The sequence below is a fragment of the Lipomyces doorenjongii genome (assembly GCF_038497915.1).
Source record: "Lipomyces doorenjongii strain NRRL Y-27504 unplaced genomic scaffold V1508scaffold_22, whole genome shotgun sequence".
In the NCBI taxonomy this organism is placed as follows: Eukaryota; Fungi; Ascomycota; class Lipomycetes; order Lipomycetales; family Lipomycetaceae; genus Lipomyces; species Lipomyces doorenjongii.
This window is the reverse complement of record NW_027118089.1, coordinates 83,200-106,552: the sequence shown is the minus strand read 5'-3', so window position 1 is coordinate 106,552 and position 23,353 is coordinate 83,200. Positions and strand designations below refer to the sequence as shown.

Sequence of the window (23,353 nt, the reverse complement as noted above, 5' to 3'; positions counted from 1 at the left end):
TAGATGATATCCCCACGGATAAGACACATAAATAAAGTTATCTTGCAAGAATTTTCCGGCTGTGTCGGGAAATATTGCCATAAGGAGCAGCCAGGTTTACGCAGTAGATTTTCGAGGAACTTAGTAATGTCGTCCAGCATTCGCAGGGCGTCTGAGCCGCAGCACTGACTGATCGGATCCTGCGATGTGATTTATCTGTGGCTGGTAAATATTCGCGCCAACTCACCTATCGCTGTGGTCCCAAAATGGATCTTGCGTATGTATTACTTTATGTTCTGTTCTTTGCGCGGCTTTTGCCATTATCGACTGACCATATCCGGAGATGTGGTCTCGGTGGTGGATTCTACTGGCTCTTCTCAGTGGATCTCTATTGGTCCCAAGAGTGGATCTTGCATAACTATGTATTCCCTTCAGGACTTTTAAGCGATGTAAAACTACTTCCTTCTACAGTATATTGAATGAGAAGTCTGTAATATTTAAGACGCGGAGACGGCCGACAAGCTCATATGGATCAAGGTCTTTAACTTGACAGTGATAAAGCAAAGCTATTGGATCATTGTCGTTTCCCAAAGTAAGATGGACTCCAGTTATCAATCTCAGAATACACAACAGCGCCCACCTAGAGCGAAGCGCCTTGAAGGCGACTCTGACGAAGGTCCACGTTCTCGTCGCCGCCTTGAGGTGAGTCAGACAAGTACAGCATTTTCGGATGACATTATATCCCCTGATGGATCTGCTTCCAAGTTCTCGCAAGCGATGCTGACAGCCATCTTTCCCTCTCGCCAGTCATTCGAGGATAGAGCATGCCGCCAAAGTCATGGGTTGGGAGCACTTCCATACTACCAGGCTCGAAACCACATATATCCGCAAGGCAACTAACAAGCGTCGCCCGTTAGTTATCAAATATTTTTATTTTCTTAATTATAAATCTGGTAATAAATTTTAGTTCTTATGATCCAGGCAGTCGATCAGAGCAATAATAGAATCGGGCACGAAATGTGGAAACCGTAACAATAACAACAGCTTATATATCCTGAATATAAACTGATCCATTACGTATATTAGACCAGCTCATCTGCAGAGCCAGGTGAGCCGGGTTCATTTGTATGGATCGCCGGACCGATTTTAAGGATTATACGAAGTTTTATTGACTCATAACTTCATATTAGTGACGGTTGCAATATCTTTGATGTCATTCGTGAGTGAATATCCGTAGATATCCGTGGATATCCATGGATATGACGGATACGGATACGGATAAGCCCATTTTTTCTGGACATGGATACGGATACGGATAACTATATGTTACCTGGATACGGCTACGGATATGGATAACGAAAATTCGTATCTGTGCCGATCCCTATCAGCAACATCAATTTCCTCATCGTCTCGGCACTCAACGCGTGCCTCCGCAAACCTAGAAGGTCGCTGCCTGTGTTGATCAGTCTACGAACTTTGTTCCTGAGAACGCTTGCTTTAGACGGCCTACCAGACCCCCGGGAACGCCCTGCACCACTAAGCGAGGATGCAAGCCTCCGCACATGACCAACCACCTTGGTGCTCTCCTGTGCGGCCCCGGAAGACGAAAACAGCCCCTAATGGCTTTCAAGGACAATCAGCCACGCTCGGATGTATATATACATAAAAAAAGAACACCCATTTGGACAAACAAGAGGCGCGTCGTCGAGACCGAAGCAAGCACGTGGCTTGGTTCTCGCCATCTTGGCATCAGTGACCCCAGGCCGCCTCTTGCGGGGAGGTCGAGAACACTGTCTGCCTGCATTAGCATGTTAACTAAATGACCAAATTGTAGGAATTGTAAATTAATGTGTTCGAACCAGATCTCAGCCTGTTCACAGGCCCCCTGCTCCTTTCTTGTGTCTGTAGACCGTGTCGCCGGCCAAGCCGAGTTGGTTCTCGCTTCAAGTTGAGAATCCGCCGTCAGTGTTCTCGCAAGACGATGACAAGCAAAGGGAGGAGCAGCTGGGACGGATGGCCGTACTTATAACCAGACGAGAGGCACAGGAGCCAGCGCGCGTCGGCTGCGAGTTCTTGACGGACGCGTCCACGACCGCGCAACGTCCGATCTGTGATTAATATACGAATAATTATAATTGAGTTATTTATTGTTTTCGGGGCGAATACGAGCCTTGGCAAACCCCGTCCGAGCGCGATCGTGTTACGCTGAGAATCAGAGTAAAGAGACGCGTCATCCACAGCAAGCATTGCAAGCGACGCAGTAGATTCGTCACTCACTTCAGGTTTTGTAAGTCTGGTATCTGGCAGAGGCGGGGCATGTGAATCTGGTCATCCTTCCCAGATTCTGGTCAACTCTCAGGATGATGCTTGGAACGATAAAAATCGGCACTATACTTAGTATTTTTTCTCTTTTCTCTGTTAAATGAGAACGGAATCTGATCGAGCTTATCCCGCGCGACAACTCCCATACCCAGAGGATCATCCATCATCACCAAGGTTCGTCATCATCCATTTCTTTTCATCTGCGCTGTGGACGCATTTGAGTCTCTTATTTATTCTGAATATCGATCAGTAAGGAAGTAGGCTGAATGCATTATCTGCCACATTTTATTAAGTATAACGTGGACAGTAGATGACAAACTCTTGAATAGATACCCTCTCTGCCAATATCAAGCAATGAAACGAGACAGCCATCTGTGGATACTTGAACACATTTCAAATCACCATCAGTATAGGTGTTGATAGGAACGCAATCACTCAGTTAAATCCTCCAATACCTTCCGGCCCCTCAAACAATCATCCTCATGAAAAGGCTCCCTCTGAGTCTCCCTTATTCCATCCCTGACCCACTCCTGCACCGCCGGATACTCAAACAACCTCTCTACATACTCCCTTGCTTCCCCATCCAACACAATGCCATACGTCTTACACCGCGAAGCAATCGGCGCAAACATAGCATCCACAATCGTAAACTCCTTGCCCGCCAACCATGGCCCTCCAAACTTCCCTAGCCCCTCTTTAAACAGGGTGTTGAACCGGTCAATGTCCCTCTGCAGCGCCTCGCTCGGCGTGCCGAGTTCGATCCGCAGCCCGACGTTCATAGAGCACTCGTCACGGATGGCACTGAAGCCCGAGTGCATCTCTGCGGATGCACAGCGGGCGAACGCGCGGGCAGCGGCTTCGGCCGGCCAGGCGGTAGGGTTTGCTTCAGCGATGTACTCGCACATGGCGAGGGAGTCCCAGACGACAATGGAGGTTGAAGAATCGTGGAGGCAGGGGACCTTGCCGCTTGGAGAGAAGGCCAGGAAGTCAGGCTGGCGTAGGCTGGGCTTGAAGAACTGGAGTTTCTCCTCGAAGGGGATGTTGAGCGCTTTGAGGACGACCCACGGTCGCATGGACCAGGACGAGTAGCGCTTATTGCCGATGTAGAGCGTGTACTTCATGGTGAGTCCCGCGCAATAGCTCAAATGGAGGAGAATGTTTTCAGTGAAATGTATTGATGTTTAACAAGGACTTATACTTTGGATTCCAAGGGTTGAGTCATTTAGTTTGATGATGCAAAGATGACTCAACCTGCGGCCTGTTATCGACATCCTGCCTCTTATCATCTTCATTGAAACAGTACTAAGAGTCAGCGCCTTTGCCTTAAGTTTAACATTCTGACGCTCAAACGGTTCGTTCTATGGTGCATGCAGGTTAGTCCCGACAACTGTACCATCCTTCACAGAACTGAAAACAGTGTCTCTCCAACTGTGCACCAGCGCGAGGTCTACAATAGTCACAAGGCTTCTAGCATATTGATTACCAGTGAGCGGCAGCGTGTACTGTGTTTACGGCGATCCAGCTTATGGCGTGCATGCTTGCATCAATCCTTTCGAAGTCTGATACTGTTTTGAGGATGAGAGGGAGTTCACGTCATGACGCATAGGTCAATAAAAATTTAATCATACCCTTCGCCATTTTCGACATAGCACTGGCCCTTGATTCCGCATCCAAGCACCTGACCAATTCTGACAGAATACCTGTTCGAAACAGTGTCAACCAAACTGAAATTGCCCCTTCCGTCGTTTAAAGGGACGGAGGCTGGAGCGAAAAAAGATAGTTAGATTTCCCACTTACTTCCGGGATGCACGGCGATGCTGGTGATTTCCTTGCTTGCGAACTTGGAAGCGAGATACACCGTCATTAGAATGTTTGCAGTCTTCGACTGGACGTATGCCTCCCGTGCTATTCACGAAATTATGTCTCTCAGTTTCCATTTATGCAAATATTGGTGAACAATGACTCCGTATCGAACAGGAGACAAAAAGAAAACTCACCAATCCAAACACCCGCAATCCTTAGCTGAGTATCGGCATTTGGAGGAGGACGGTGAGTGACTGGACGACGGGAGTGGAAGTTGAATTTATGTATGAGAAACTTATTTGTGCCACAAACAAGAGTATGAGTGTTATTGTCGAAAACTAATTTCCACGTCTTCTAACAGAATATTTAGAATAGACTTTAAAACACCTTGCTAGCCGCACTTCGCTCTAACCGCTTCTGCATACAGCAGCAAACAGTCCAGCGTCAGTCGGCAATTATCCCACTCTAGTTTGCGACGATATCGACGGACTAGATGGTCAATGACGTCCCTGAACACACAGCAGAGCCAACTTGGCGACATCCCAAAAATATTGGGTAGATCACTGTACCTAATCGGATATGAAAGCCGGCGGAGGACGACGCCAAACGCCATCAGTGGGTCCGGACGGCAGCGTTGGCTCCATTCGATCTGATCAAGATGAGACAAGATCTCATATATCTCGGCTTTAGTAAATCTAAAGTCATATCGGACTCTATCATCTGCAAAATGGACACCGGCGACTTAGACAAGAGTAATGCAGCTATGAATAAATATTGATCGAGCCCTCGCATGTCTTTGTCTGCGACACATCATGATGAGGGCGAGGCAAGCTGAAAAGGAACCGACAAATGCGGCGTACCAAGTGGCAGATTGGCTACCTAGGGCTGACCCGTCCTGGACACCGTGATGATAGCGTAACTTCAACTTGCACTAGCTAATTCCTTGAGACCGGACAGTCATACAGACATTGCGATCCATCGGTAGATTATCGACGCACCGAAAAAAAATCATAGTCCTTTACGTCGACTGCTGCTTCAATTCCGTCAGGATATGTCACTTTTCGCATTGAACTACAATGATCATCGCAAGGTCAGATGTTGTTGATATACTTTCCATTGTCCTTGTCGGCCTCTGATGCTTGTTGCTTGTGTCATTTTTGCTATGACTTTGCTTTACAATGGTGTTCCTCACGATTCCACTAAGATTGTGAACTTCGCTTGTTCGGGCAGATTTGTATTTTAGGTAATCGACAATTCATTGCTCTGTGTAGACCTTTCCACAGTTCAACCGTGCTCTACCCTCTGGTTGTTTTCATATCTATTTCTTCTTCTTTGACTCCACTATGCTTCTATTAATTGACGTGCATCTCTTGGACCCTCGCGCTGATGAGAACTGGCTAACGGTTTCCTTGGCCGTCGTCACGGTCAGGCTTTGCAATACCAATAATATCGCAGTAGTGGTCCCTCAACAATCATAACCTTTGCAGGAAGCTTGACCCGCTGACTACCAGACACTTCGTCTGACGGCTTCTAGCGATTTGTTACCGTGACCTGCGGCATATGCAAGCTACTGCGACTGCTCAGAGGGAATTGGCGTTGGACAGCAGCAAACTCGAGAGGCGATGAATACTGGACTGTGAACCACTTCAAGTGATAGTTCAGGTGTCCTGATTATTTAAAATCACCTCGTATCTCATTGAATTCCTCCTCAGTTAACTTACATTATTAATTTGAGAAGTATATAGGCTCTCTCAAGTCAACGAAATTAAATATAGCCAAAGCAGAAGACGGTTGTTCTAGAGAGCGTAAATCATCCATGGTCTGCACTCGTCAAACCCTACCTATCAGAACCCTACTCCCGTCGCACTACAAGTGCAAATTTTCAATTTTGCGTTTCTTGTTTCCTCCTTTTTTTTTCTAATGTCAAAAACTCATAGGCACCTAGAGTCACGGTTTGATGTTAGATTTTCTCCACAATCATTCACGTCGTCAATGACGGCTCTGCGTGCTCATGGTTGTCTTAGAACAAATTTCTTTTGCTGCCAGTCGGTGAAAGGAGTTCTATTTGTCCATTTTGTTTGTGCTCTTTGTGTTGAATTGAGAGTTACTTGGTTTTGGAACATACATGTAGTTCAAATAGCTTCTTGTTAATATAGTCTCTTATATTACATCATCAGTCAGTTCTTGTCAGCGTTTTCTATAACTATATCTAGCTGCCATACTTTATCTCCTAGCAAGTAATGGATATAAATGTGCCTTTTAGATATTACTTGTCCGTTGCTGAACCATCTTCGAAGGTTATTTCCGATTAGATCATTTGTGTACGAGCCTAGCTAGTCGCTTGATTGCCAGTTAAAAGCGTTTATATGCTCATAAACTCACCACTGAGAAGTCTCAGATTACGAGTACATATCCGCTGATTTCAGTAAGAGTATTTCCATTTTGTAGAGTATATCAATAATGATCGACGTCACTCTAGCGCGTTAACGACCCCTCATTTGGCTTTTTAATGAAGTATCAGAATTAACAGTAAAGGGGCTCTGTCGGCGGCAAACAATGCACCGCCCCAGCCGCACAGGGACGCGGCATTTATTTTTAAAGAGTGCGCCTCAACGTACTCCACTCTTATAGGAACAGCTGTCGCATGACAACTGGCTGTCAATATAAGCGACGCCAACCCGATTTCTCCTGCTGCTACTCAATTTACTGACATACACAATGGCGCGACGACGAGCTTCCCATACGCGTATCCTGCTCTCTTACGCTTTCGACTACGTAACCTTGGTCACGCTCATCGCCATCTGGGGCTACATGTCGACGCTCCCGCCTAATTTTAGCCGATTTGCGCTCACCGACATTACGTTGCAGTATCCAATTGCAAATCCAGAAACAGTCTCATACGCCCTCGCTTGCATCCTCAGCATTGTCGTCCCCGCCGGTATCATCACCTTCTGGTCACTCGTGATCGATTTCTTTCGGTATCGGTCTACGCTACGCTCTAGACTTTGGGAACTTAACTGCGGGATTTTGGGACTTGCTCTAAGCATTACAATGACAATCGTGATAACTACAACCTTAAAGGCTATTGTGGGCCGGCCGCGTCCTGATGCTATTGACCGTTGTCAACCCGCTGCAGGGAGCACAGACGGATATCCGTTCGGACTTAGCACCGTCGATGTTTGTACGCAAACGAACAGATCGGTGCTCGAGGAAGGTTGGCGAAGCTGGCCCTCGGGACACAGTAGTACGGCCTTCGCAGGTCTCTTCTACTTGTCGCTTTATTGGGCCGGAAAACTATCGTTGTACGACAATAAAGGCGAAGTATGGAAGACAGTTTTGGTCATGTTCCCAACCCTGGGAGCCGGTGCGATTGCGACATCGCGCTTGTTAGATCATAGACATCATGGTACTGATGTGCTTTTCGGGAGCTTGCTAGGTGTCGGCACAGCCTGGATGGCCTATAGACTTTATTTCCCGAGTCTTCAAGATACCGCACGAGAAGGTCGCGCGTGGAGCATACGATCATGGGGCGAAACAAAAGTATCTCCAGAAGTCAGTGATGGTATAGATGGCTCCATGTCTCGTGAAGATGAGTCTCGCGTCGACGTTGAAATCGGAGATTTCAGGCGCAGGCCAACTTCGTCGCAACCGTACGCTAACCGTGGTGCAGCGGGATATATTCCCGAAGAGTATGCACTTGATGAATTTCGAGAACAAGAATGGGGGGCTAATCTATCGTCCTCAAATAGTAGGGTGAAAATTTCTGGATCTTCAAGCAATGGTTCACGTTTGTTACGAGAAGATGACGACAACGAAAACGTTGTTGATAAGGGCCTTGGCAATGCTTCGGAGAATCCGTTTCGGTCGAGCATAGAGTAATTAATTGAACTTGTATGTATATTACATATACGTTGTATGGACCGATTATTAATTTAATTTCCGTTAGTTACATGCATTTGCAAATCTGGTGCCTACTCAGTTCATACGGCATTCATATGAATGACGATGGCTGCAATTTAGGAATAGAAATGATAATGTAGTCGTCCTGTATATCTGTTCGTACATTCTTCAGAGACCATTTTACGTGCAATCCTTTTATCGCCTCTGGTCAAAAATATATTCGGGAACTGTAAACCGAAGTACTAGTAACACATTCCTAAGAAATGACACGCAAGAAGATCATCAAATATATTGCAGTACATCATACACACATACAAATACAAACTTCAATATACTTTATTCCGTATAACGAATATAATCACAAAACTATAAGAATATACAAGCTAATCCCGACATGATATCTTTATTAACTCACGGTGGATAGCTTGCTGTAATCATGATATCTTTCCGAATGGCAGTGTGGCAATTGGTTGAGTTGGTGAGAAATGATCTTTAGAAAGAACCGCCGATCTGACCAGTCATTACATTAGCCGCCACGCCAGTCTTCTTATATAATAACAAAACCAAGGGAGAATCAATGACCGTTGCTTGCACTTAGGCATACATACCTGCTCTTGATGCACTTCGAGAGTATCGCCGTCCTGCATTCCTAGCTATATTTAAGCATTAGCCAGAGGTTTCATATATGGCACCTTACAGGGTATGTATCAATCCATCCATTAATACGCGTATCAAAAACCACGTCTCCCCATTTTTTCCATCATTAATAATCCCGCAATTCTTTTCGCCATCCTATCATCTCTGACACTGTCCGCAATAAGGGAAACTTGAAAACAACCTACCGCATCAGGCGTATCTGTCTCGTTGATTCTCTCTCCGTCATACAAAAATCGCAAACTGGACCGCGCCTTACCCTGTCGCTCACAAAAGGTATCCATTAATTTCTTCAGAGCAGTGCTCTTTCGAATTCGGAAAAAGACCTCATTGTTGTTGTCTGTGACCTTGATGTTAAGATGCTCCCCGCCAGACGGTGTTGCCGCACCTTCGGGTTTAACTTGTGGAATGCTGGGGGTCGTATTGTCGTCGGCCGACATTTTCGGTATGAATTCTAGTTGTCAAGAATGACTTCAATGGCTGTATGAGGTAGTCCGTCAAATCGGACAGGAAAGGCCCGTAGATATGCCGCTACTGGTAGAGATCAAAGGGTGCAGGAGAAAACTGACGGTCGCATACAAAAGTGGACGATGTTAGTTTGGGTAAGGGCTTAGTTCGTGATGCGGACGTGTTGTCGATCGCGCTGGTTCAGGCTATTATTGATTTTGCGTTAAAAAATTGCGATCACATAATTAATCTAAGTGCCAATGGCTATCTTAGAGGCATTTGAGGACAAACCGGAAGAGCGTATGCATTTATTTGAATATGTACGTGGTGATGCTGCTAACGTTATCTGAACAGAGCCAAGCCAGCCTTCCCAGGAATCGCCATCCACATCATCAAGTCCTATACCTGCCGCAGAGCCACATAACTCTGAAGCGGATCATGTCTCCGACAATGAGAATAACGAAGACAAACTTGTACGGTTTGCTCCAGAGGAGGAAGCGTCGCTATTAACACAATCGGACGAGATCAAGCGGCAAGGCAACGCCCTCTTCGCTGATAAAGACTACGATGCGGCGATAGAGAAGTATAGGGAAGCTCTCTCGACATGCCCCAAATATCTTGTCCAGCCCCGATCAGTCTTATGGAGCAATATTTCAGCCTGCAATGCAAAGCAGGAGAAGTGGAAGGATACAGTCGAAGCAAGTACGGAGTCGCTGAAGCTGCAGCCAAAATATATGAAACCGTTACTGCGGCGGGCTCACGCCAACGAGAAGCTTGGAACTTGGTCGTCCTTGCAAGCAGCTGCAGAGGACTACAAACTTGCGTATGAGATATCGCCTACAAATGAAACTAGGTTGGCGATGATACAGATCCAGCCGAAGATCGAGGAGGCTCAGAAGAAAGAGACGGCCGAGATGTTGGGGAAGTTGAAGGAGTTGGGAAATGGAATATTACGGCCATTTGGATTGAGTACGGATATGTTTAAGATGCAGCCTGATGGAAAGGGTGGCTATAGCATGAGCTTTTCTAAGAATTAGTGTTTCATTATTGCACATGTTAATCGGCGTTAGGTATTGTGTATCAACTTGGCATTTTGCGTGTTTTCTGTTACGTACAATAGCAAATTACAGAAAGAAGTCGATTGATGTAAAATACTTCGCAAATCTCTATGTTACGGATATTTATGCTTATCTCCTGAAACTGTTGGATAACGGCGCATTAAGAACTCTTGAAACTGTCGTCTGACTATAATTAGCTTACACTCCACTATCAGATTTATAGACCAATTTATTTCTGTTACCAAGACTTTCAGTCCAACCAATTCGAGAAATGCATTCAATCTTTCGTCATGTCCGCATTCGATAAACCTCTTGAGAGGCATATTCTTCAAAATCTCTTGAGCAGCATACGCATTCACACCGACTTTACGCAAAAATCTTTCCCACTGCGCTCTGTTAGTAATGATTCGTTCTAATATCTGACTAAAAACGGAAAGGAAATGATCAAACCGTAGTCTCGACATCCGCCATGCCATTTCCCCGTCCTCCAAATTGTTGGCATATGTTTATCAGCCAACGCACGACGTCCAGATTTTCAGAGTCCTTCACAAGAAATATTCTGATGCCGGCCAAGCTCGCCATGAAATCTGCAAGAGCCGTCCAGTCACTTTGAGTTTTCAAGCTTATATTAGGTGAAATGCGAACAAGAATTAATAATCTCTCGATACGCTGGAATATGTCTTTTGCGCGCTTCACAGCGACGCGAGTTCCGTCAAGTTCTCGCTGCAAAATCTGCGAAAATGAGTACACCAACAAACCGCACGACGACGAGAGTAGAATATCGGCCTCTTCGGGACCGTAGTCACGCTCGATAGCAATTAGTCCCGACGTACATTCCAAGATATCACAGTAAATCATCCGATTCATCCTCAGAAAAGTAGTGTTAACTATGATCTTGGTCTCTGGGTCGAACTCTGTAGTCCCCAAGCTCTTGATGGCAGCATTGTGCGTTTGGACAGCCTTGATCATGTCGCTATGACGCTTCTCTTCACGAACTTTCTCTGCAGCTTGTGCCCGTTCCTCTGGATCGTCCTCAGTGGATTTCTCATTGCTAATTGTTGACTCAAATGTGTAAAGCTCAAACGGATTAACCGGGAGAAATTTGTTCACTTGCCTCATATCACTGTTACTATCCACTGTCAGGTGTGTATTAGTTGACTTTCGATATTCCAGGAGATCTTCTAATGTCTCAATGCGCTCCGATGGTTTAGTTGGACAATTCGACGGCGAACGAGTACTGTCCTCGTCTTCCTTGAATCGAAGATACTCCATGTCATTCTCGACTTCGTCGCTCAGCTGCCAATCGGCAGTCTTGGACCGCTGCAGCGCAGCGTCAACCTCCATTTTCTCCAGTTCATTGTCGGTTAGCATTTCTATTACCATATCCTCACTCTCTCCGTTCCCTATACATTCCGCGCCTTGCTGCTGCGCCATCACATCTTCTTTACCAAATTCAAAAGGCTTCCACTTAATAATCCAATCATTCCCGCCCTTTCTCCATTCCTTAACCCTTCCTTTGATATCTTCCATAGTCATTGGAAAACCAATCTTAACCCTAGAACGTCGCTGAACCGCTGTTTCTAGGGGTACAACGACAGGAACTTCGACTCTCAGCGCGAGATCACTTTCAGAAATATTCTCTGTTTGAAGAATCGATGTGGTAATCTCTGCGTCTTGTCGCATTTGTGAGGCTAGTTCGCAATCCCGTCGTTGCAGCACTTGAGAATACGCTGTCGGAGGTGCAGCTTCAAGTGGACTATCGTCTGGAAATGAAAAAATGTCCTTGATCCGTTTGGCAGTAGCCGCAGCCGGAAGTAGGGGACTCGAGAAATGCATCGGCACCCTGCGTTTCCTTGACATCAGCGGAGAAGACGCGGTCGTGGAAATTGGCGCAAGAGACGAAGCTGGGCTTAATGCTTCGGATATTGACCATCTAGATAAGGGTGACTCTGGAATTGACGTCAGAAGTTCGGATGTTGGCTCGAATGGCTCGCGTGGCGCGCGTTCGGGCTCCAGAGGCAGTAGAGGTGACGAGAATCTATATTGACATCGCTAAATTCATTAGTTAGATTCTAGATTCACTCCAATCCTCGTCAAAAGCAAAGGCCTTGCATTTAGAGAAGAATAAATAAAGACTTTATTAGTATTAATCTCTGTTTGTGTCGTGACCTTGGAAAGCCAGTGCATGACATCGGCAGTAATCTGTAACTTCTCCTTAAAGTGAAATTTGAAATTTTTCACAGAAATCCAAATAGGTTCTTCTTCAACTTCAGGGTCTTGGACTTTCATTTCTCCCATATACGCAAATGGCGCTACGCGTTCCAGATATGGCTTCACTGCTGGTCCTCTTAGTTCAGGCTCATCCATCTTCATTAATTCAACCGCAACATTTGGCAGTGTCTCTAATTCGACGTAATCTTTGGCATTGAAATCAATAGCTTCGGCATTAACAAATTGGTCTGTATAATCGATTATTTCGTTGCCAGTTTGCAAATCCTCGTGTAAGAAAACATATTGTGGAGTTCGAGTAGAAAGCCACTGTGTCGTCAGTACTTGGACGGGCAGAACTGTAGACCTATTCAAGCGTGACCAGTAAGTAACTTCGGTATGATTAGTGGAAATTCCATGAGCGCGGGCGTATGAGACAAGCTCGTAGTTGGGGAGGTCCATAGCTGACTTCAGGTTTATAGGAGTCTCCTAGATTATGAAAAGACTACAGAATGACGCGACGCGTCGCGTGCTAGGCAAGCGAGTGTCGTCGTAGTTGTACTGAAGACGTATCACTAGTGATGCTAGTGACGATAACGTTTCAGCAAATGGTTTCCACGTCGGAAGCATCCCAGCGTCTCAGGGTCCATGCGCCAAGCGCACTAATGGAATTTAATGATTATAGACTTGAAGTACCATTAAAGAGTGAGCTGCAGATTACGCGCCAATTTAATACCAAGATTAAGACTCTAATAGTAAGGGCCGCGTATCCAGGTGTGATCGCTTGCTCTTAACTGGTATTGGCGGGATTAGCAACAGCTTATAGCAACAGCAAAATATGACTTTGTAGGCGTATTGTTCGTAGAAGTATCCTAAATAGGCCAGTGCGCTTGTAGCTTGCGCACGGTTCGATTGACTAAACGATAAGAACTCGGAGAAATGGTCAGTGACTCTGTAAATGAAAAACCAAGTGAATAATAGATAATAAAATGAATCCAAATGATCCTACGAAGTATGTCGGAAGTCCCGGTACTACTCAATAGCTATTGAGGGTGTCTCACATCGCAAATCATTTCCTGATTAACAACATTTCAACTCTTCGCAGATGTATCTCAGTATAATGTTAAGGCTCGTCACGACGAAGTTAGCGGACAACCGAATTATCTCGGCTAAGGTCTTATCGAGAACTTTTGTGATCGGCATTTGGCTTGTGTTAGCATTAAGTTTCGGGACTAATCAACATAAGCCATGCCTCACGGGCGATTAGACTGCTTACTAAATTTGCAGACCATAACCGTTATCAGGCACCAATGACGAATATTACAATAATTGGATGTATGGTCTGTTGCAATAAGTGCCAGCATCATGAACGTTTTGCCGATGACTTACGTTCTCGGGTGTAGGCAATTTCCACCGTTAGGATTCTTGCCCTCCACTTCCTGATGCCGTGCCATCCGAAGATCTAATGGTCTTCATCGGCTATAGGGCCCCGGCTACCGTACCGACAGTAACTGCGCGTTTGTTGTTTTTAGGTTATCCGGACCGTGCATCGATAAGCTTGCCCACGCGCGGGTCAGTGCTTACACTTATCCGCGGCTAGGCTCGTGTCTTATCAGCTTATCGAAGACTGGTTCCTCACGGGATTGTAGAGGAGACAATGAGCCAGTGACTCATTTAACACTGTTCATGCAACATTGGCTAAGATAGCGAAGTCTTGCTGTGTTTCTAGGCACTGGGCAGAACGGCGGGGGATACCGTAAGATCATATGGGGCTAGCTAAAAAAGCTGCACGCTGCTTCATACACTATGTCCGTATCGTTTCCTGCCAAGCGCATGCTGCGTAACTGTCTCAATTCAGCCTATCAATATTAGTTATTGGCACTATCTATATCAGTTACTGGCAGAAGATATTTTCTTGGCGTCACATTAGCGTTACCTTCAGCAGTTTCAGCTCTGACTACCAGAATAGATAATTGCAATTTTAACAATACTAACAGATTAGTTATAGTCGTGTAATCTAGTAGTTCAATGAGACGTTGTGCAGACAAATTGCACGTTCATCCGATGCCCTGAAATTGAATTTTAATACAACTGGCCGGTATGTACGTCGTACGGTGAACGAAAAAGCAGAGCCGAGACCCGTCACCTGCATCATGCACGACAGATAAGTTCGACTAGCGCATACGACATGATTATTACAAGAATGAACTTCGATAATCCCACCGGCAACAAACATGTCGAAACACAGAGAGCTGCAGCTGCAGACGGGGAAGTTCATAAGGCTGCCTGTCGCCCAATCTGTGTGCCTCGCTGTTGGAACCTAGCTCTACTTATCAGAGAGATTCTTTCTTTTTATCAACATGGAGAAAAAGGAAGTTGTCTTGGAGACAGTAAGGGAGGTGTCCAAGCAGCAGGACTCCGCTATTAATGCTCCTCCTGCAGTGGACATGAACGACATATTTCAAGATGATCCTGATTATAAACCCAACAAGTTCATGGCGACGTTAGGCAAAGTCTGGGATAGTTTTGAAAAACCCCCAAATCAGAGGCGATATATTCAGAAGTTAGATCTGTTCATCCTAAGTTACTCACTCTTGTCTTACGGTTTGAAGTCTATTGATGTCAGCAACGTGTCCAATGCCTATGTCAGTGGTATGAAAGAAGATGTGAGTTTCCGTCGATGCTGTAAGTAGTAATACTCGTCGATCTAACGTTTATTAGTTGGGCCTTTATGGTCAAGAGCGAAACCTGTTCACGACATTCTTCAATATTGGATATCTCGTCGGTTCTACCCCTTCCCAGATTATCATCAATCGTATTCGTCCCTCGTTGTGGATTCCTTCATGCGAACTGGTGTGGTCTTGCCTCGTTATGGGTATCGCTGCCGCAAAGAACGCGAAAACGGTGTGCACCTCAGTCCATAACTCTGATTGGCCATTGCTGACAGCTACAGATATATGGTTTGCGGTTTCTTCTCGGCGTTTTTGAGTCGTGCTCATACCCTGGATTCGCCTACATTCTTGGCTCTTGGTATGGTCCTGATGAGCTTGCCAAACGTATGGGTGTTTATGATCTAGCTGGTTACGCCGCAAATATGGTGGGCGGTTCTATTCAGGCAGGCATCTACCAAGGATTGAACGGTGTTCATGGAATTGCTGGATGGCGATGGATGTTCATTATTGATGGGTGTATGGGTTTTCCTATTGCATTCTGGGGTTATTATAGTATTCCGGACTTTCCCAACAACACAAGAGCATTATGGCTCACCAAAAAAGATAAAGAGCTTGGCATGGTGCGCATGCTTGCACTGGGTCGAAGGGAGCCTCGGAAATTGACGCCAAGGCGGTTTTTCCAGATGTTTTTTATGTCGTGGAGACCGTGGCCTTTTATGGTGTCTTACGTCATGCTATGGATTTCCGGGACTTCCAGCTATTTCAACTTGTGGTTGAAGTCGCTTAACAGATTTTCCGTTCCGCAGATCAATTTGATTCCTACCGGTGGCTATGCACTCGGGCTCGTTACCGGCTTCTTGATGGCCAATTTGTCTGATCGTACCCATGTCCGTTTCCCGTGGCTCATGTTGGCGACATTTATTCGGTTCTTAGGCTCCTTGCTTCTTGCGATCTGGAATGTGCCCTACGGCGTAATCTTCTTCGCAAATTTGTGCTCTTATATGGGTAAGCCTTTTGTCATTTTATATTTTCTCTTTTTAAGTTTTTTAGGTGAGCCTGTGTGGTCGCTCCTGCTTACGTGGGCTGCTGAGGAATTCCAAGACGATGCTGAACTTCGTGGTCTCCTCGCCGCAGTTGGTAACTCGCTCGGTTCAGCTTTCTCTATGTGGCTGCCTCTTATTCTCTTCCCAACTCCCGAGGCGCCCCACTATAAATTTGGTTACATTGTAACCACTGTGTTCGACGTCATCGACTTTATTGCGCTGTTGGCATTCTTACTGATGTCCAGATACGACCGCAACAAGAAAGGACTGGTTCTCAACTCGTTTGGCTTAGTTGTCAACAGAGAAGAGTATCTGGCCAACTTGGAGGAGCTTAAGATGGACGACAATCGAGAAAGATCTGACAGTGTAAGTGAGGAGGAAGCTATTCAGGTTGCCGAACATGCTGGTGCCCCTAAAAAGGAATAATTTTTCATGATTCGTGCGTAGGCTGTGTTTTTGTCAAAAGTTTGTGGAATATTGTAAATCGTAAACTGTACATAAATCTAACTTGCGCAGAGTATGATTACTTGTGCTTCTCATTTAGGCTCATTATGTTTTAGCATGTGAGCCGAGGCTGAGTCATAGAAATGTTGCAGACGATATGTCGATGGAGATGAACATATCAGAATATTTCTTAACCACAACGAACGAGCTTTAAACGTCTTAAACGGCAGACCGGCAACTGAAACTCAATAAATTTTCATGGTTTGAAGTGCACCCAGAACAAGGATAAGTGAAGATATGTGTTAGAAGTCGATAAAATTACGAGATGAGTAAAATCGTCAGATTATCGCAATACACAATCATCAATACTTCCTTCGCCAGTCATATATTAAGTGAGCGTCAGTCATATATCAGGGCCATATGTATCGTAGCCTTATGTAATTTTTATCAATAGGTTTAAGTCTACATTGTCGATGGCGGAGCCACCAAAATTAACAGCACACTCCATATCCAAACCTGGAGAGACCCAGAATCGCAATATGCTTAGAGACCGGCAGATAGACGGTCGTAGGGTGGATACGATTACGGTACCGTCAATTTTTTGAGATTATCGTAAAGTTGATCCACCCCTAAATGAGACGAATAACGGTATATCCGTGGATATCCGTCATGGGTAGGGATACGGGATAGAGAAACTGCGTATATGGATACGGATACGGATAAGCAATATATATCCACGGATGGGACTAACAAATACAAATACGTAAAGTAAGAATATTTAGGCCTGTTGCCGGTTTGCCGATATTAGCGATATTGACGATACGATATCGGCAATCGTCAGACGAGATTTACTATATGGGCAGAACCTCACGATATCGGCAAATCGGCCGAATAACTATGTAACATTTTCAGGTTCTATCATTATACCTGGATATCTATACACAATTGTTTTGTGCCTACACAATTATACATTAACTCATTTATCGTACATGTTTCCCATGAGCATCTGGCCATATTGAGTGCCTCCAAACATCGAACAAGTCTCTTCTTGCACTAAACAGCCATTCCACTGCAACCTCGGAAGCTGGGATTGCCAAGTAATCCCTAGCCGCAGCGGCCATCTGCGGGTACCCATCTTGATGAATACGCCATCAATTCATAGCCAGTTTGGACCTTTTGTGTCATTAACACTGACCACCGGACTGTCGAAGTACATCTCAATATCTGAAACAGTGTTACTATCTGATCTCGTGGTTGAAGACTTTGCAACATCGTCGATTCTGCCTGCGGCCGAAGCTTGTCCACCTGCAATTGGCAACCCCGGTCCTGCAACAGCCAATGGATACTGTTGATGCAGATTCTGGAGTAAGGCTTGTATAATCAGTCGACCAGAATTATTATCCTCCCTTAATTCCTCTTTTAGTTCACAAGAGCAGTATAGTACATGCCAGGGTCGACTCGGTCTTCGATTGCTACTCCGTCATCACTGCCATCGTCGAGGGCTTGTAGTGGAGACGAGTTGTCATCGTCTCAAAGGGCATTGTTGCAAGATGACATTAATTGTTATTTTAGCATTTGGGATCATAGTACTACAAATGGCGTGCTCAAAAAAATTCGTATTATGGATATCGAAATACTAGACATGTAGTTATCGGGCGACGATGTCAAGTTTCTAACGTCCGCCGATACGCTAGACGATAATTATCGGCAGACCTATAGTTCGACGATGACGATTGCCCACTTGCACAAACGTTTCCGGTATCGTATCGCCAACAGCACTAAATATTCAGATAGTTTAAATGACTTGCGAAATACTTAGTTATTGGGAACGGATGCTACAATGATCCCGAGTCTTGTTCAGTTGTTGTTGTGAAGGGAGGGAAGGAATCAGTAATATGAATCTTGATTCGAGTAGCTTTCGAGCCGCACTGTCGAATGTGGCATTTCGCAGGAGGAGACCTTATATCGCATCGCCAATCTAGTCACTGTATGAACTTGGCCGAGGTTTGCACGTGAAATAAATCTTCGAGCGTTCGATGTTTCGATGTAAAGTTACTGCCTTAGATCGTATCCGATTATCGACCATGGATATCCATGGATAATGCGGCTATGGACACGGATAACTTACCTATATGGGCATTTTATCTGGATACGGATACGGATATGGATAAGGCAAATTGGTCCGGATTTTTTATCCGTGCCGATCCCTAAAAATGCTCATGGTCGTGGTTGACATTGTCGGGCCCTTTCTGATGTTTCGGTTTGCAGAAACTTTGAACATCGCCTAGCAAATCTCGTCTGGAGTGCATCCGTTTAAAAGCATTCCAAAGCTTTCCACACAACGAAATGACCATAGCGTGTCTCTGGAGCAGTAGTGCTAGCTTATAATGACCTTTAACGACCGACAACAGATCGGATTCAGAGCACATAGTTGAATTCTTTCCTCACGACGATTTATCCTATCTTTACAGGTATGCCACGCAATCGTCAAATGTATGCCAAGTGACCAGATGACAAGTGCTCGTCGTTGAGGACTTGCTCGTGTTTGGGCTTGCTCGTGTTTGGGAAGTATTCTTATTTATCAGCCCTTGCATGTCAGGGGACAAGCCACGTCGTGGCGTCCCCGTGGCGTTGCTGCGCCTCAATAAAGCCGTGCTATCATCTCAATGCTATCAATCGCAGGTTGACGACGGGCATTGGCACACTGGCAGCTAGAGCTGGTCAGTTGGCTCATTTCGTAATATCTCAGCGAGAATATTTATATAAGGACTGCAAGGTCTCTTTGCTTTTACCAGAAAACAAATTATGTAGTTGTACTAGCTTCAGGCTATTACTGGGCATTTCGGATTGTGGAAGAACTCGCAACATATTCCAGCTCGTATTCGACCCGAGGCTTGTGGCACAAGGTTTCGGACCAAATTCGTGACATCGGAATACGGATAATCTCAACGAGCAATTTAGAGGGAGATGAGCAGTCACCATTATGCCTCGCATTTAGGGTGAAGCGGAATTGGGTTGGTGGCGCTGGGCAGGGCAAGGAAGCATGCATTGACTTACCTTGACTGGAATCGCTACCAAGTGGCCGGAAGATCCGCAGTACATTAGAAAAAACTTGACACTAAATGCCAAAAATTATGACTGTTAGCACATTTCCTCTCAGCACGTTAGATAGTATTGAAACGGATACTGATAAGGCCCATAGACTGTTCCTTTCAGTAGCCCCTAATTTACAATATGAATGTCTTAAGCACGGTTATACGACATTGTAGGGATAGCAGAGTTGTTCAGCGCGAATACGAGGGAACGCAGACCAATCCAGGCCGCATCGTCCTAAATTTTTTCAGTCATCCAATCCACCCAGAGCCGGCTCTGGCTAGGCTCACCTTAAAGACGCCACCAACGCCAGGCGAAGACGCGAATCGGGATTGTGAGTGCCACTCTTCTCACTAATACGCCACAGCAACGTAACCAATAAGGAACATTTAGCAGTGAGAGGCTGTCCAGCCGCGCCTTACGTTTGTCGATTGGGAGAGACCCTGAATTGTGCAACCTATCTATCCATGCTTGTTGAAGAATTTGTCCTCTAAGACTTAGAATCACTTAGGAACAAGTAATTGAATGCTCTGATAACGAAGCGATATAGCGTGGTGATAAGGGATAGGGAAGATAGGTTAGAGCCTGTTCGGGTTATTATACGGGTTAGGGTAGGAAGCTTAAGTGGCCTCAGGCGCCACGAGTCCGTAACGTTTCGGTTCGACCGTCGATGGTCTCGACCGCCCACATTAGAAATGTTGTTGCGACAACGCGCAAACGCACGCTAACCTGTTGGATTGAAGTCCCAGGCCTCGAGTAGTGATCTCCCCTGCACGTGCCTCCAGCTGATAGGTGGATATTTCGAGCTGGTAATAAGCGCAAGGGGAACACCTGCCGATAACCTGAGCCTGCCTCTTATTGTACACGGTGCGAGTGCTTTGATTGAAAGGCTACTCTTTTCCTTTTCTATTTCTCGCTCCCCTTCTCTTCCTCTCTTCCCTTCACCATCACCACCTTCCCGATCCATTCTTCGTGGTAAACATGGCCGAACCACTCACCGGTCGCGAGTTCTCGCGAGTGTTTGTTCCAACTTACAATGCTATCATCGGCTTCTTCTTTCTCGCCTCCACCGCCGCCTACTTCTACAAGCTTCATTTCGTCATGAAGCCCAAGTCTGGCGAAAAGCGCCCGCTTCTTGGTGGTGAGGCCATTGCTCCTGCTACCGGTGTGACTCGTATCTATCGCCGGGTGCGATCAGTTCTGCTCTATCAGGCTCCTGGTCGTTACCTCGAGGCCAATGGCACTATGTTCGTTGTCCTTTCTTACCTCGGACTCAACGCCTTCTACTGCTTCTACGGAGGTGAGTTTTGGTAACACATTTATTAATCCCAGGGCTGTTTGGATTCAGATCCTCGATTAGATCACGGCATATATCTCATCTGACATGAAGATAATATTCAGATCTGGGAGCCCTGAATTTCGCACATGCTAACATGAACAACCTGTAGATTCCACTCATGATGTGAGCTATATGGGCAACCGATTCGGTCTCGTCTGTGTTGTCAACCTTCCCATCATGTTCTTGCTTGGCTCCAAGACTGGTCTTCTCGTCCAGTGGACTGGCTGGTCGCATGAAGGATACAACATCCTTCACCGTCACGCTGGCCGTGTTGTCTGCTTGACGGCGCTCGGTCACATCATTGCCTACTCTTACAATGGTCGTACGCTTCAAGAGCAGCTCATGAGAAGTGCTCAAATTGGAGTCGGTGGCGGTCTTACTGGCCTTGCTTTCACTATCATTCTTGTCACTTCGTTCGCGCCTGCCCGTAACAAAATGTATGAGATCTTCTTGTATGCGCACGTTTGGTTTTTGGTTGCTGGCATTGTCCTCCTTTTCTTCCACTATCCCCGCTGCCGCCCTTACTGCGCTGCCGCCTCCGTTATCTGGCTGTGGGACAGAATCAACCGCTTCAAGAATGCGCACCACGTTGTCGCCACTACTACTGTCTTGTCCGGCAACACTGTTAAGCTTTCTATGAATGTCAAGTCGACCTTCCGTGAGATCCACTGGCAGACTGGTCAATACGTTTATGTCACCATCAACAAGCTCGCACCTCTCCAGGCTCACCCCTTCACCATTGCATCTCCTCCCAATCCTAACACCCTTGAGCTCATCATCCGTGCTCGTCAGGGCTTCTCGAAGTCTCTGTTCTTGGCGGAAGAGCAGGAGCACCGTGTTACTTTCCACGGTCCCTATGGCTCTCCACCAAAGTTCGACGGCTTTTCTAAGGTTATTCTTTTGGCTGGTGGTGCTGGTGTTGCGTACAGCTACCCAGAGGCGGTTGAGCTTACCCGTCAGTTCCCGGGTATGGAGGTCGACTTCTTCTGGGTTGTTCCTCAGCGCGATTTTATCAGCTGGGTGGATATGGACCCCAAGTTCAACGTTGATTTCAAGGTCTGGGTTACCGCCGAACAGGGACGCCCTGATATCGAGCAGTACGTCAAGGACTCGGTTGCTGCTGCTCAGGGTCAGAAGTGCGCTGTCGCCGTTTGTGGTCCTGCTCCTCTCGTTCGCAACTCGCGTAATGCATGTGCTTCGCTCCTTTGGCAGGGTGTTGATGTCGAATTCTATTCTGAGAATTTCGGCTGGTAAACAGCTTCATCAAAAGTCTGCACTGTCGTACGATCATGATTGCTTGAGTTGCGGTTTTACATTTCATCGTGGGGATATCTACATGTTTTAATATTTCGGAGGAATTTTTTATGTTTCGACTAAGGTGTAAATCGACAATCTCAAGGAGTTCGAATGTAGAAGCGGAAAGAATATTGAATTCGATAGCCAACGTGTTTGGAAGCATTTTCCGCTTCTTTTTTTGGTTCTTTGTAGATGGTTAATTTACAAGTTGTCTAATTTACAACATTTCTTCTGTATACATCCGTTACATTTTGGGTTAGGTGGTAAATAGATTTTTCTTTTGCTCTTCATGTAGCAGCGACCATCAGACCCAAAATTCGGTAAGCGCTCTCTCATTTTTGTCTATTAATATATGAAACTGTCAATAATTTGTATTAATTTTATTTACGTTGGCGCCTGTTTACATAGTACATTATCTTTAACATTAACTGAATTTTGCACGTCGCGCACTATTTTTGATGAATACGTCTCATGCATTTCACATGTTCTTTGATTCATTTACATAAAGGAGTCACCTGTGCCGAACTGCTCTGAAACATTTACATTTTAGCGGGACTACATTCCATGTCACTATAATCGTGGATAACGCTCCATTGCGATCTAGACAGGTCTAGACTTCAACCCCATTTTGCTACCGCAGATGTGTTATTTTTTTGCTGTAGGAACCCATGACCGCCACTCAACCCCGTGATACTCCTCATTTTTTAGTCAGTCAACTTACGATACGCTTATCAAACTGACGCCTGGTACTTTGGGCATTCCCGATATGCACAAACTCCTTTCCGAAGCTAAAAGTTAAGGCAATCGAATGTTCCGGGTGCTTTAGTGTCGAAACAAATCGTGTGCCGCATCGGGACTCCGGATCACGGGCCAGTTGTGGCGACGATAATTGGCTGCTGCTAGAAAGACTGCGAAATATCTCACAACTAAATCTTACGCGCCGCAACTTAAACAACCATCTTAGACATAACCCTATTGGCCAATGACAATTCTTCAAACTGGCACGTCTAAACATAAAAAGGCAACACAACAATGACAATATAGTTGTCAAAGCCTGAGACCCAGACCTGAGTTGCTGACAAGAATCTTCTGAAG

General features: G+C 45.7%; 8 protein-coding genes across 8 annotated transcripts; 4 read left to right on the top strand and 4 right to left on the bottom strand.

The window, feature by feature from the left end:
- Window positions 1-2,493: 2,493 nt before the first annotated feature.
- V1508DRAFT_116098 (uncharacterized protein) lies at window positions 2,494-3,624 on the bottom strand. Its single transcript, XM_066935894.1, has one exon. The coding sequence runs from the start codon at window positions 3,420-3,422 to the stop codon at window positions 2,733-2,735; it is 690 nt and encodes a 229-aa protein (XP_066796020.1). The 5' UTR covers window positions 3,423-3,624; the 3' UTR covers window positions 2,494-2,732.
- A 3,006-nt stretch (window positions 3,625-6,630) lies between these two features.
- On the top strand, window positions 6,631-8,310 carry V1508DRAFT_116105 (phosphatidic acid phosphatase type 2/haloperoxidase). Its single transcript, XM_066935895.1, has one exon. It carries the CDS (start codon window positions 6,823-6,825, stop codon window positions 7,981-7,983), a length of 1,161 nt encoding a protein of 386 aa, XP_066796019.1. The 5' UTR covers window positions 6,631-6,822; the 3' UTR covers window positions 7,984-8,310.
- Window positions 8,144-9,202, bottom strand: V1508DRAFT_416825 (ubiquitin-related domain-containing protein). Its single transcript, XM_066940260.1, has 3 exons — window positions 8,847-9,202; window positions 8,613-8,657; window positions 8,144-8,514 (listed from the first exon to the last, which is right to left on the bottom strand). The coding sequence occupies exons 1-3, from the start codon at window positions 9,096-9,098 to the stop codon at window positions 8,497-8,499; spliced, it is 315 nt and encodes a 104-aa protein (XP_066796018.1). The 5' UTR covers window positions 9,099-9,202; the 3' UTR covers window positions 8,144-8,496.
- A 30-nt stretch (window positions 9,203-9,232) lies between these two features.
- V1508DRAFT_116065 (uncharacterized protein) lies at window positions 9,233-10,375 on the top strand. The gene is made up of 2 exons (XM_066935893.1): window positions 9,233-9,405; window positions 9,460-10,375. Exons 1-2 carry the CDS (start codon window positions 9,366-9,368, stop codon window positions 10,140-10,142), a joined length of 723 nt encoding a protein of 240 aa, XP_066796017.1. The 5' UTR covers window positions 9,233-9,365; the 3' UTR covers window positions 10,143-10,375.
- Window positions 10,218-12,123, bottom strand: V1508DRAFT_116047 (uncharacterized protein). Its single transcript, XM_066935892.1, has 3 exons — window positions 10,614-12,123; window positions 10,406-10,549; window positions 10,218-10,346 (listed from the first exon to the last, which is right to left on the bottom strand). Exons 1-3 carry the CDS (start codon window positions 12,021-12,023, stop codon window positions 10,293-10,295), a joined length of 1,608 nt encoding a protein of 535 aa, XP_066796016.1. The 5' UTR covers window positions 12,024-12,123; the 3' UTR covers window positions 10,218-10,292.
- V1508DRAFT_116035 (uncharacterized protein) lies at window positions 12,124-12,924 on the bottom strand. The gene has a single exon (XM_066935891.1). It carries the CDS (start codon window positions 12,831-12,833, stop codon window positions 12,225-12,227), a length of 609 nt encoding a protein of 202 aa, XP_066796015.1. The 5' UTR covers window positions 12,834-12,924; the 3' UTR covers window positions 12,124-12,224.
- A 1,807-nt stretch (window positions 12,925-14,731) lies between these two features.
- V1508DRAFT_354278 (major facilitator superfamily domain-containing protein) lies at window positions 14,732-16,512 on the top strand (the record flags this gene model as incomplete). The annotated part of the gene is made up of 4 exons (XM_066936905.1): window positions 14,732-15,037; window positions 15,093-15,275; window positions 15,325-16,048; window positions 16,094-16,512. The coding sequence occupies 4 exons, from the start codon at window positions 14,732-14,734 to the stop codon at window positions 16,510-16,512; spliced, it is 1,632 nt and encodes a 543-aa protein (XP_066796014.1).
- Window positions 16,513-20,292: 3,780 nt separating this feature from the next.
- Window positions 20,293-22,593, top strand: V1508DRAFT_115804 (FAD-binding domain-containing protein). The gene is made up of 2 exons (XM_066935890.1): window positions 20,293-20,923; window positions 21,072-22,593. The coding sequence occupies exons 1-2, from the start codon at window positions 20,605-20,607 to the stop codon at window positions 22,214-22,216; spliced, it is 1,464 nt and encodes a 487-aa protein (XP_066796013.1). The 5' UTR covers window positions 20,293-20,604; the 3' UTR covers window positions 22,217-22,593.
- The last annotated feature ends 760 nt before the right edge of the window (window positions 22,594-23,353 follow it).

Coding starts and splice junctions, on each gene's coding strand:
- V1508DRAFT_116098 (XM_066935894.1), bottom strand. CDS start 3,422: ATGAAGTACACGCTCTACATCGGCAATAAGCGCTACTCGTCCTGGTCC.
- V1508DRAFT_116105 (XM_066935895.1), top strand. CDS start 6,823: ATGGCGCGACGACGAGCTTCCCATACGCGTATCCTGCTCTCTTACGCT.
- V1508DRAFT_416825 (XM_066940260.1), bottom strand. CDS start 9,098: ATGTCGGCCGACGACAATACGACCCCCAGCATTCCACAAGTTAAACCC. Junction 8,658..8,846: donor AGACAGATACGCCTGATGCG/GTAGGTTGTTTT, acceptor GCTTAAATATAG/CTAGGAATGCAGGACGGCGA.
- V1508DRAFT_116065 (XM_066935893.1), top strand. CDS start 9,366: ATGGCTATCTTAGAGGCATTTGAGGACAAACCGGAAGAGC. Junction 9,406..9,459: donor TGAGGACAAACCGGAAGAGC/GTATGCATTTAT, acceptor TTATCTGAACAG/AGCCAAGCCAGCCTTCCCAG.
- V1508DRAFT_116047 (XM_066935892.1), bottom strand. CDS start 12,023: ATGTCAAGGAAACGCAGGGTGCCGATGCATTTCTCGAGTCCCCTACTT. Junction 10,550..10,613: donor TGGCGGATGTCGAGACTACG/GTTTGATCATTT, acceptor AACAGAGCGCAG/TGGGAAAGATTTTTGCGTAA. Junction 10,347..10,405: donor TGGTTGGACTGAAAGTCTTG/GTAACAGAAATA, acceptor AATTATAGTCAG/ACGACAGTTTCAAGAGTTCT.
- V1508DRAFT_116035 (XM_066935891.1), bottom strand. CDS start 12,833: ATGGACCTCCCCAACTACGAGCTTGTCTCATACGCCCGCGCTCATGGA.
- V1508DRAFT_115804 (XM_066935890.1), top strand. CDS start 20,605: ATGGCCGAACCACTCACCGGTCGCGAGTTCTCGCGAGTGTTTGTTCCA. Junction 20,924..21,071: donor CTTCTACTGCTTCTACGGAG/GTGAGTTTTGGT, acceptor AACAACCTGTAG/ATTCCACTCATGATGTGAGC.